The following is a 13,001-nucleotide window of genomic DNA, read 5'->3' on the forward strand; positions in this document are numbered from 1 at the left end:
CAGGTGATGAGTAGAAAAGATGTAACTTAAAAGCTCTTCTAAATCTTTTCAACTTGAAACACAAGGAAACAAGAGTCTAATGCTGACTATAAAACTTTTTTCTGTGTGAAGCTTGAGTGAAATGGAAAAATAAATAATGGTAAAGTGAATACATATAAACATTTTTTTTGTAGCGTTAGTCATCTGAGTTGTGTGTGGCACAGCTAAGAACGTTTTAGATTACTCTCTCTGTGTATAATATGGCTTAACAGCATTCAGGGAAGAACCAAGATAAACTTTTTTTTATTGTTTCAGTACACAAAGTCTATTCTTATCCTAGTGCCTGTTTTTATGGTATTTATCCATTATATGCTAAAAAAAGAACTAGAAAGCCATGGCTACCGTTAGCTGTGTAGAGAAGCAGTAAGGCTTTTTCCTAGAGCTGTACCAACATATTTTTTTCACTTATTTTCTCAAGTTAAAGGCTGCAAGTTCACTATATGGTTTATTTAAGAGTGCTTCCATGCTTTAGTGAGTATAACATAAAAGAGGCAGTCTGATGTTTAACATCTAGTTGAATGCCTTGCTGTTGAAATGTTAATGCATAGCTACGACTGACTCGTAGTGACAATCTTATCACCCTACATCAATTTTTAAATATTCATTTTGCTGTTTCTTTCATGCTGCCAGTCTTGTTTGCGAGGAGCTAGTTTTGTCTCCCTTACAACTTGCATTTCACGATGCTTCCAAAGACCTGATAACTGATGGGATGTTGATGTATTGAGATTCACTGCCCAGTTACAGTTTCACGATTTCCTCATGTCTCCATCTGTACTCATCATGCTCTTGTCTTAAACCTGGCACGCAAGAGTGTTCTGTGATTGATCACCTTTTTGTTGTTTAATTTGTGCCAAGCGTAAAGAGATGTCCTGGCCTAAAACCAGGTTTCCTACCCATGTTGGTAATGTGAGTAATCATTTTGGTCAGTGGTAACTACTTTTCACTTATGTTATGCTTACCTGTTTTGTTTGGTTTTTTTTAAGTTAGATTATGGAGATTGTAGCTTTGGCTTTTTTAACTGAAGATAAATACCAAAATTAGAATGTTGGTATCTGTGCTACTACAAATTTGACTACATGACAGATTTTTATCTCCACTGCTGTGGTGGTGAGACTTTGAGGTTAAAGGCTAGTTGAAATGAGTTATTTACTCTCTATAAATGTGTTGCAGTTAATCTGGCCTAAGTTTCCCTTCCTGCTAAATCTAATCAGTAGCTTTCCCATACTTGCATGCTTATATTCCTAAATTGCAAGTTTTACTTATTGCAGTCTTATGTCCTCTGCAACTCTGTAGAGTTAAACCAGAAATTTGAGTCTTAAGATCTAAATTACAACTGCAACTTTTATTTATGACTTATGATATCAGAAATAAGTCTCCTCTAATTGCACACAAATGCTGTTCCTCAGGAAAAAAAGTAAATACATTGTGCTAACTCTTGTATTGCAGCAGTAAGCATCTGTCTGGGAATTTTTCAGTCCTGGGTGTAATCCACCAAGTTAGAGAACTTAAATGGCTGAATTATTTATGGACTTCTGTTTTCAAATGCAGAGCACGCATTATATTGGTGTCTGCCTGGCTTGTAATGTATATTAGTTAGGTATTTTGACATTTCTCTCCCAACAGCATTTAATGTAGTTGAATTTGTAGAGTTCTCTTGTTAATTATTACAGAAAATGTTACCATAGTAACTTCTGTTTTGAGTACACAATTTTGTTATTTGTGTAAAGTTGGCTTTTGTTGTTAGTATTGTTTTGAAACACAGAGGCCTTCCCTTTTTTCCTACGAAACCGACCTATAAAATATATCAAACTAAGAATTTGGGAGCCAATACAGTTTGTATAAACTTCAGTTTTAAATGAGAAAAATCTACTGTTTCCATTTTGAACAATTTTATCTTGAAAGTGACAATAATTTATATACAGTCCATAAGAATGACCAGGAAGATTAAGAAAAATCTTACATTGAATGGTGGTGAAAGATGTGCAATTCGCCCGTTTTACTTGGCCTGTTCTGGGGAGAATGGCCGTGAATGACACAGGGCCTTGATAGCTCGGTGTCGGTGTTACTGGTGTGCGGCAGCACAGAGGCCTCTGCAAAATGCAGTTAACTTCATAACGTACAGGCGTGATAGGAGTCGTGCATTCCTCATTGTAGCTGAGAACCTTCTTCAGAAAAAGTCTGCAAAAGGTTATTAATGAAATTTAATACTAGTCAGCGTTAGACAAGTCAAGAGTATGAAGGATCTGCAAGAACTTTAAGAGAATTTGCAGATCTTGGTGTAGAAGATCCCTCTTTTCAGTGTGTTCCACCCAGACCTGGGAAAAAGTTGGAGGCAGGGAGAAAGGTGGCCGAGTACACCATGAATTCACAGGACAAACAGCCTCTGGTCAAGAATAAATCTAGAAAAGAGAGCAAGGCTTTCTGCATCAGAGCTGTTCTTGGATAACAATTAACCACATCTCTTACTTAAGACCGCTACCTCTAGACTTGGAAGGCTGGACCAAAAAGATCTTTACTTACACTGGGGGTGTGTGTGTGTGCAGGTTTTGGATCAGTTTATCAGATTCAAAGATCGTAGATGTCTTTCCACATCCTTCATTCTACAGGAGTTCTGGCAAAACATACATTACTTTTTTTTTTATTACAACAAAACTGTTTAAATTTACTCATCATAAACATTACATTTTCTTATAGCTTTGAGGGCTTTTGAAATGTTATTACTATTGCCCTGTATTATTATATTTGGAAATTCAGTTATCTTATTAACTTTGTCTTTCTACTGAAGTTAAACAACATTATTTTAATCTCCTTTCTCTTCATTTAATGGACAATAAAACACTGAACTGCAGTTAAGCAGATGGTTGAAGTACCATCAATCACTGTAAAAATGTATTTTACTGAATTTGTTGTAATTGCTGATAGGATATGATGAAAGTGATCCAGATGTGAATACCGTAAGGATGGAATTTAAGCCAGGAATGAAGTGAGACAGAACTAGAAAGATCCCTAATTGAGGTGGCTTATCAAAAGGTTTTGGAGCTATTTTTAATTTAATTTTGGTTAAAATCTATGCAAGCTGTTTATCTTGTATACATTTTACTGAATGTGTTTTCACAACTGTAAAATCATACAAATGGGGTGATCTTGCCTGTGATAATACTCCTTTAAGTAATGATAGGAAAATAAGCTAGTTTTCTGTCCTCTGCAGAAAAGTATGAAATTGCTCCATCTTCTTGTCACCATCTCTTACGCCTGCAGTGAAAAACCACTGCTGTGTTGGAAATGCTTTCATGGCAGTTCCACGTTTGTTGGGCCGCACCGAAGCAGATACTATTTCTTGAAAGGAAGCAGGGCTATGATTTGGATCTGTAGGGAAAAAAACCAGCCTAAATAAGGGAGTACGAGAGTTCAGCCTTTTCTGAAATGTAGCCAGGAAAATCCCTGTTACCTCCCTACAGATTAAAGGGCTAGATTCCTTACAGAGTTGTCTTTCTTCCTAGGCACCCTGAATAATAAAGCACAGATGCCGGGACAGATTAATCACTCTTGGTTTGTAGCAAAATAGATATATACTATAAAAGCAGAAAGTGTAACAAAAGCGTTACTGAAACAGTATGGGGGTCTGAATTGAAAGTGTACATTTCCTTTCTCACCTCAGAAGAGAGATTACCAAATGATCTGGCTGTGTAACCTGCTAATTATCGGTGATACCAGGTGACCCTCATGATCTCTGAATTTGTTATGGAATTTCCTGTACTCGGAACTGGGACCAAAGAAGGCTCAATATGTCAACATGAAAATATGAAATTTCTCACTGCAGAAAATTTAGTACTTTCCATAAACCAAAGTAAATATTGTAACTTGGCGAGACAGATGTCCAAATGAGAAGTTTTAACCTGTGTCTGTGGTGGAAATTCACTAATTTAAAAAAAAAAAAAGGAGGGGGTGAGGATGTGTATCTATAGGAGATTTTTTTTTTTTATTGCTAGGGTGCTTTAGTTTGCATTTGGCTCAAAAGTAGAAAAAGTCTGGAAATTGCTGGTAGATTGCTGGAAATAACTAGTGTAGGAAATTAACGGAAACCTAAACAGTGTGGTGAATTGTTTAAATCTCAGAAGGAAAAGTTATGTTCGGCGTGGCTGATGAGACAGGTTAGCTTTAATCAGTGGAAGAGAAGGCAGACACAGTGCAAACTGCAGAGATGCCGTTTCTTTAAAATGGATCTTGCCTTACTGGCAGCTTCACAGTAATGAACATTAACAGAAAGTTGGGGTTTGCTTTTGCATGAGCAGATACCAAACAACGTTTCAAAAAATTAAATATTACAACTGGTACTAAAATTGTGAAGCAAAGAGAAGACTGCTGCTTTCCCAGCAAAAGGCTTGTAGTGGCTGGCTAATAGCCTGATTAATGTACTTTAATTTTTACATGAAAACTATCGAAAACAAAACTTTGTAAGGAAGTTCAATCTCCATACAAAACCATATATTAAAACAGGCTTGTTGCTTTGTCATTTACTATTGTTATCGCTGAGGATGTGTTGCATGAAAACAAATTGTGATTTTCAGTTTTCCATGAGTGTCACTAGGTCTCTTCCAGGGGAGTTTTGAATGTTGGTTTTCTATCTGATATTTCTCTAGAGGAACGGTGACCTCCAGTGGCCGGCAAGGCTAACCCAAACTGTATGTACCACGTAGGCCCTAACAGATCAGAATAATGATCGAGTCTGATAGCCTGTCTCTGGCAAAGCCAATACCAGCAGCTTCAGAGGAAGGTAAAAATGGTTCCAAATGCTCCTAGCCTACCATGTTTCTCATACAGATAACTAACTTCCTTCTGATTCACATAGTGGTCAATTTTATGCCCTGTAGTGTGAATATTGATATAGATTCTATAGATGCATAGCTCAAAAATAATGGTCAGAAAATTCTGTCACATGTTTTATTTTAACCACAGTTTTTAAGTAAAAACTTCTGTGGTGATAAATTCCTTAATATAACACAGGGAATGTAAGTGGATTATACTTCCTATGATAAAAAAAAAAAAATCTCCACAATTCAGAGAAGGCAGGAAGAATTCATTTAACCAGAACTTCATTCTGAAATAATTAGCAATTTATTCTTCAGTCAATTGCATGCCTATTGGTATCGTTACCAAAAGGAAAATTTTCAGTGGTGAATGAGTTACAAAACATAATTTGAAATGTTATTCTCACTCGCCCTGAAAACATCGTTCCTGCCCATACATAAAACCACAGTTTTCCACTAGGTTAAATTTAAGTTTTATACTGAATTGTCAAGGAATTTAAGAAGTATCTTGAAGTTATTAAGCTTAGTAATTACATAGTCTGACTTGCTATAATTGGGGAAGGCTAAGCTCTTGATTTTGTGGAGGCAATGTATTTGTGAAATAGTCTGTGGCCTATCTGGAAGTTTGAGCATCATTAATATTACAGTGTAAACTCTGTTACACAAGTATTCTGGTTGACAGTATGTGTTCATATCTTTAAGCCGCACTGATTTTTTTTTTTTTTGAGGGGAGAAAAATAAACTGTTGCTATGGCATCTTTGTCCCTTTATGCTCTGGCCAAAGGCTTCCCTCCAGCAGGAACAGGAACATCACCGATCATAAGTTACGCCAGGCATTCGTAGGTGCCTCCGAGTGATTCTGTCACCCAGAATTTACAGCTGTCCTTCCTTCCATCTGCTGTCTCACCTTCAGCTCTGCCTGAGCGTTCACCCCCTCTACTGCAAGGGGACCCATGCGCGAAGTTTCGTACCTCTCTTCTGATAGCTCTGTGAGATTTTTCTGGACAAAGCCTGTAACAGTGGGATGCTGATCCTCTTTAAGGTCCTGTAATTTCTGTTTAGGTGACACATTGAACAAAAAAGCCATACAATAGTGACAAGCACACTCTCTTAGTATTGGAAGCCTGGATTTATTGACCTTAAGTTTTCCTTTGTTCTTCTAATTAATGTTTAATTCACTAATGTTAAATGGGAAAAACAGATTCCTAACTGTATCATACATAAGAAATCCCTAGTGTTTTGTTAGACCATTTCAAACAGCTATGGAAGCAAAGCATGTCGCTCGAAAGCTCCACTCAAAATAGCAGTGCTGACAAATGTTGTAAGCGTTATTCAGAAAGGATGTTGAGAGAGAGATGTGACAACACTGAAAAACAGGATTCACGCAATTTTTTTTTTTGCATTCTTATCTCAAGCTTTTCTATCACTTTCTTCCACAGGCAAAGTAATGACTTGAATCCCTTTATGGGTTCAAGATTAGCGTACGTAGTCAGAGCTTCCTGAAATTAAAGGAACTTTGTATGAATGCAGCATACTAATTAAGCAAACGGTTTGCAGAATTGGCATTTTAGATGGACATAAATAGAAGAATTGTGAAAATATATGGTTATCTATTATGTATAACAGTTATGATTATAACAATTGCTAAATTGGCAATCTGGGGCCAAATTAAAATTTTCACTTTCTTTAACATTCAATAACCGCTCTTGAAGTGTTGCTGCAAGAGTTGCCTTCTTTTCACAAAATATACAAAATTTAGTAGCACCTATAAATAATTATAAAAAACGTAGAACTACAATTGATAAAAAAAGCATGTTTTATGAAGCAATATATGCCAGCATCTTCATTGAGGTGGTATATTGCATTGCCAGTTTAATCATTTGCCGTGCCTTGCTCTGTAACTAGCATGCTGGTTATCCTTTCGAGGCTGGGTTTCTAATGAAACGACGTTTTCGCAGTCTGATGTGTGGCTAACAAGAAGTGACGCAGTTGGGTCCTAAAATAATTTTGGAGCATGAGAGTCAATGGCAGAATTTTTGAATAGAAAAATTAGTTGATTCAATCAAATATTTAAAAAAATAAATAATAAGCATTGACATTTTGGAGACAAAGGTGAATTTTCTGGGCAATCTTAATGTTTCTCGCAGCACTCCCAAGGTGAATGTGTTGCAATTGTGCCTGATCCTCCAAATTCCTAAGACTTGGTGTTTACGCCTGGGAGTTCACTGGTATGAAAGTAAATATATAAGCCAGTTGGTTTGTAGGATTTAGCCATTTAAAGTTCTTCAATTAAACTTTTTGAATGGCAAGTTGAAAATGTCTGATTTATCTCCCTGCCTTTTACTGTATTGATGCATATGTCTTACTCTTTGGAATATATGACATTGTATATGGCTTGGGAACTAAACTTCCAGTGATACCTCCTGAGTATTCGATATTGAGCTATGAAGGAAAGATTATAGGCTGTGAAAGGGAAATTGGTGACGCTTCTGTGACTGTGTATAGGTTAAAACTAGCCTCGATTCCATTAAATCAGATGGAGCCTCCGTTTGAAAGGTTTACTGGAACTCCCTTCAAATGCTTGTATTACAGCAATGGTATTGTTAATGTAATTGTGAAGGAAGAGGGACTTCTACACTGTACTGTGCCTTGGCCAGTTATGACCCTAATAACTTTTGAGCCGTTTCATCAGGTTTTGCTTATTTTGAAGGCAGGTAGATCTCACAGACACTACATTCTGTTTCATGTGACACATGAAACATCTTGGTAGATGAGACCAATTTGGTTCCCTAGTGGGGGAAGACAGGGGAATTCAGCTTTTATCTGTTCTGTCTCTCAAAAGCAGCTGTCTAATCAGGACACTCGTCTTAGTTGATGGTCAACAACCTATGTTTCTTGAGTAGCCCCCCCCCCCCCCAAAAAAAAAAAAAAAAAAGCAGAGAGATGGACATGTGCTCGTGGGAGAGGAGGCGGAGGAGGTGTAGGATGTTGGATGTGAGCACTCTGGAAGTATTGCGGTCAGTATTGTGTGGGATTTGGGAAAGCCAAGGACAGAACTCAAGGTTGCTTATTTCTAAAGTACTAATTTCAGTCCAATCCAGGTGAGTGTCCAAAGTCATTGAAGTAGCTTCTTTAAATAAATAGGTTTTCTGAGGCCAAATGGCCATGCAATATCGAGTAAATCTAGAGTATTCAGGAAAACTTAATTGGTTGCTTGTGATTTTGGACTCGGTGATCCTTATGGCTCCCTTCCAATTTGAGATATTCTATGATTTTATGAATTTTCAGTGTCAATTTGTGAGCTAATTTTCAATTTCAGTGAATGATATTTTCTTCTTTAATGCTTAGTGAATATGATGATTCTTTAGAATGAAAGATACTAGTAATTGTTTTTAATTCTACTATTTTTCTGTCATTGCTTATTGTAGCACACAGACATTTTGGTTTTCTTACTATTTCTAACTAGTGAGGCATTAGAAATGCCTAAAGGTACAGTTTACACTTTCTAAAACGTTATGCTTTTTCATACGTAATTCTCCTCTAGCGTTAATGCATTGCTTGTTACCTTTGTCATATTCCACCCTGAATTACAGATTTTTAGTATAAGGCATTACCTCAGCATATTGACAACTATGGACATCACTATTTGGTCAACCATCTTTCCATAAAACACACAGATGTTTGTAGAACAAACTTAACTGAAATCATTTGTGTTAAGCAACGTGATGTCTTCGACATGCCGTGGATTTCTAGTTGGACTAAAAAGCGTTTGAAAAATTAGCTGTTTGGTTGTGTGCTATCAACGCAGTTCAGTTCACACTGGTTTTTAAGTTCCTTTGACGTTAAGCAGTATTGTTTGCCTATGACTGATTTTCCAGAATATAATGCTTTGAAGTAGCTTGTTTGCTCGTACGAAGGAATTGAGCAGCAGCTGTCACTTGGCTGTTGCATGGTCTGCTTAGCACGTAAAAGAACTGGTTTGGGTGTTCCCCAGACACTGGACAGGAGAGAGGCCGCTAATGCTGATTAGTAGCCAGCGAGTTCAAGCACCAACTGAAGTAATATGTTGCACTTCAGATTTTTTTTTTTCTTCCCTCTTTCTCTTTGTGAAGCAGAAGAGAGCTTTCTTTGGTTTGTTAAATGGTATTTATATTAGGGTGCAGTGTGAAATTGCAAGTCATGACGAAGAGGATTGTTCACAAAAGTGAGTAGCGTATAATTAGTAACTTCAGGAAAAATGTGATAAGCATAAATCAATTTGAATAATCCATAATCAATTCTACAAGAGCTCCATTGGTTTATTGTGTTTTAAGATACTTTATAATATTTCAACTGGGAGACTTGGTAATGTGATAGATGTAACATGTAGAAAACATAGTGCTATTACTTGTCATTTGTGGTAAAAAGTGATTTATCTGGCGAGAACTTAGCTGGCCATGCAAAATGGCAAAACATGATTATTGACTGGTTTTGATGTACTGGAAACCAGTATATCAGCTGGATCTGTTGCTCAGGCTTCCACCAGCTTCCAAAAGTTAACACTCCTATCTGTGATTTCCACTGGCCTGGAACTATGACTACTTGAAAAGAAGCTTAAAAAGGTGGAGTTGTTCTTGCACCTTCTTTGGAACTGCCATGGGTAGGGACTTAAACAAATAATAACACTTAATCTGTCACCAGCTCCTGTGTCTCTCAAACCTGTGATCAAAGCGATCTAATGACTCCGGAGGGTAGTAGGGATTTGCCTTAATCAGAAGGCTATAGATAGTGTTGAACATGCTGCTGGTACAGCAAGCGAGAAAAGGTTCTTAAGGACTGCAACAGCATTATTTGAGTAAAAAAAAAAAACCCCAATCTCGTGTTTTACTGACTGTCCCTGGTGAGGAAGATAAATACGGGTTTCTAGTTCCTGTAGCGGGAAATATTGTATGTGAATGTATTCCTGGTTAAATTTTAATTGCAGAATAAAATTCCGGGCTGCTTTAGCTATTTTGTTGATTAGCACTACTTGCTTTTAATGATTGCTTACCCATGTGGCTAGTGATTGATCGGGACATGAATATTGCTTACTTTTGTTCTGTGCTGGTATTAACATTAACAAACAAGTCTGGTTATGTTGATTTGATGTAATGTAAGCGGCTGCCTTTACAAGAGGCAACTTTAGAGGAGCTTATAAAAGGGAAAAATGAATTATATTCTGGGAAAGCATCCTGGCTTGAATGGAAAGCTTCTGGAGTATGTTCTCAGTTTAAAAACTGTTGAGCCAGATGTATATAGCAACAATGTTTTTTCTTAAAATATAGGCAAGAGACTTGGGAAACAGCTTTTTCTATAGTCTTAAAATTTTATTAATTTCTGATTAATCACTGAAGTTTTTGTTTTTAAAATACAGCAATAGGACAAGCAGGATGAGCGTATACCATTTAGTGTCAAAATCTACTAGTCTAAAACTTAGTGTCAGATTGTATTTAATGTGTTTGTCTTCCACCAATATTAAACTCAATATAGTGACTTTTCTGTGCATGTACTCTAGAGCCAATGTATGTTGATATTCTTAGGGGATCTTGCAAATATTCAATATTTTAATTTTTCCCCTCCCTCATTATATTTTTTTTTTCTTAGCTGGAAAAGAAGCAAGCAACCCCTCCATTTCAGCCTCAGATCACAGATGATTATGGTTTGGATAACTTTGATACACAGTTCACCAGCGAACCTGTGCAGCTAACCCCAGATGATGAGTATGTTTTTCTTTTTCCTCAAATACAACTGCATATTAAGAAATGAATTTATAAATTACTTGAAAATTACTAAGAAGAGACTATGTATTTATCATTAGAACATAGTCAAGTTTTAAAGTAAATTTGAAATTCTTTGTATCCTACATATCTTGCATAACTTACCATACTTATATATTAGGAGACTGCCTAATTCTAACAAAAGTTCAGAATACAGTATTGATTTGCTGTTGAGCTTGTGCTTGGCGCTGAAAGCAGAGATGGAAGTTTGATTCCTGACCCAGGCAGCTTGCATTTCTGTACTCGGGAGAAACAACTGACGCACAACTCCTTGGGTCTCGGGATAAGCTCGAGATAGCAGGAAAATCTTACAGAAAGCTGTTTAAATGTGCTATGGAAAAATTTTGTGTGATGAGAAAGCGTGCTTTAATAAAGGAATTCGAAGGCTGAGGAGTGATTACTGTACACAAAGGAAGAAAGTTCCTTCAGATACAAGGTGGCAGGTAAGAAGACAGGCTATAGGTGTGGGAGTTAGATGGGAGACTTAGCTTGCCCAAACTCTAAGAGAATAATTGTACACAGTTTTGAGGGTTTACCGAAGCGTAAAAATTTAAAATTGGAAGTTTAACTTGCTTTGGAAAAAGAAGAGGAAGCTCTATGCACTGGCGGGAAAATGTCGGAGAAGAAAGTCTGGCTGACTTCATTTGCGTGTGAAGCCTTTAGCACGTGTCTGACGATGAATGCGTTACGGGAGCCGAGGGGGGGGCGGGGGGGGGCAAACCACACCGGTGTGAGAATCGCAGTGTCTCATTGCTGAGGAATGCAACTGTTGGGGGGGCGCATTTTTTTTCTTTCCAAGGTGCATTTTTCTTTTGAGGCTTGAGTGTGTGGCGCTAATGCCAGATGGCACCTAGATAGAATACACCTTTTTAAGAGCTTTACAATATTGTTTCTCATTAAAGAGCATAGTGATGTGTGTCTTGTTTTGAAATTTGTGTGCTATTCTATCAAAAATACGAAGACACTTTCTGCTGCTTATTTAGCGCTTTGATACAGAAGAAGAATGAATCAAAGGAGATTTTGAGTTCTAAGACTCAGAATCCTGAAATCTGTGCAGCTAGGATTTTTCGGGGATCTTTACTCTGGGAGAGAGCAGCAAAGATTTGCTTGCATGTTATACACTTATATTTTGCCAGTATATTTCATTTATCTATGTTTGGTTTTCCTTGTCTGCCTAGGTGTCCTCTGCTGAAAACTGTGATGCATTCTTTTCCAAATGTTTTCAGCCTGTTGTCCTGTTCGTTGGTTTCATGTTTGAAGAAAGTGTTTCACGAATTTCCAGTGCTTTGCATTCTTTACAATTTCTAACTGAAGCCTGTAAAGCTACTGATGGATGGTGTTCTAGAGGGAATATTTGGGTCTGATCAGATGATTAATAAAGCTGATTCTAAAGTATTGCTTTTGGAACTGGGATTTTAATAATGGATTTATGATTTCTACCTTCTTAGATACTGTCTGAAGTACTGCGTATAGTTGGATGCCATGTTGGCAAGCAGAGGCTGCTGCATACTCCCCAAAGGCTTTCATAATTAAAGGCGCGAGATGGTCACGTTCCAGCCTATGCGCTTCTATCAGTTTTCCCTCTTTGTTGCTATACAAGAAAGCTAAACTGCTCTGAAAGACAGACAATACAGTTTCAAAGCCTCTTTCATAAGTGCCTGCTAATGCTAGGTCAGCCCCCAGGATTAGCTGGTTGGTCAGGGAGTTTTTATTTGTACAAATAAATGTTACATTGATTAAGTTTGTGATTGTGAAACTGAACGCTGTAACTAGCAATCTGTTGAGCCTACTCCAGTGGCACGAAATTCACGCTTGCAGGGTTTTTCTCTTGCTGCACTCTGGGGTAGCAGCTGTTCGCCCACATGTAATCACGTATTTGGAGATTTCACTGTGGATATTGGTGTGCCTAGGTGCTCAAGCTTGAATTTTGTAGAAGTGTTACCTATATATGCATAGTCCACAACCTATTCTCTCCTTCTCAAGAGTCCAGCATATATGAAGTGCATAGCTGAGTGGAAACCGAAGTGTGAAGTGCTTCAGTCATTGTTTCTGTGTGACACCGAAGAATTGCAAGGCATAGTTGTGCTTTACAGGTTCTGCTTGGTGACAAAATCACTGCTACGAGTGTATGCGCAGCTATAGTGGGGAGTTTTGAACAACACATCTTAGAAGAAATTCTGTCTCTTTTATATACATCCATTATAAGTCTTTCCTTGGATTTCCTGTGCATACAATATGTATTTTTTAAAAACTGTTAGCTTTGTGCTTGACTCTTTCATAGTATTTATCTTACATATAACATTAGCAGCCCTTGCTGGCAGCAAAATGTCTTTATTTGTAAATTGGTATTATAAAACAA

The 13,001-nt window shown here is 37.4% G+C and overlaps 1 protein-coding gene across 7 annotated transcripts in view; it reads left to right on the plus strand.

Annotated features, from left to right (window-relative positions):
• The window catches only part of PRKCZ (protein kinase C zeta), a 68,946-nt gene that overhangs the window by 55,514 nt on the left and 431 nt on the right, over window positions 1-13,001 (plus strand). For all 7 annotated transcript variants that reach the window (XM_087755565.1, XM_087755566.1, XM_009460879.2 and 4 more), the window contains one exon: window positions 10,470-10,585. In XM_087755565.1, the coding sequence (XP_087611691.1) occupies window positions 10,470-10,585 (116 nt within the window). The remainder of the gene's footprint in view (window positions 1-10,469; window positions 10,586-13,001) is intronic.

Source organism: Nipponia nippon, unplaced genomic scaffold, assembly GCF_047370975.1.
Source record: "Nipponia nippon isolate SJK-2023a ecotype South Korea unplaced genomic scaffold, ASM4737097v1 scaffold_19, whole genome shotgun sequence".
Taxonomy (NCBI): domain Eukaryota; kingdom Metazoa; phylum Chordata; class Aves; order Pelecaniformes; family Threskiornithidae; genus Nipponia; species Nipponia nippon.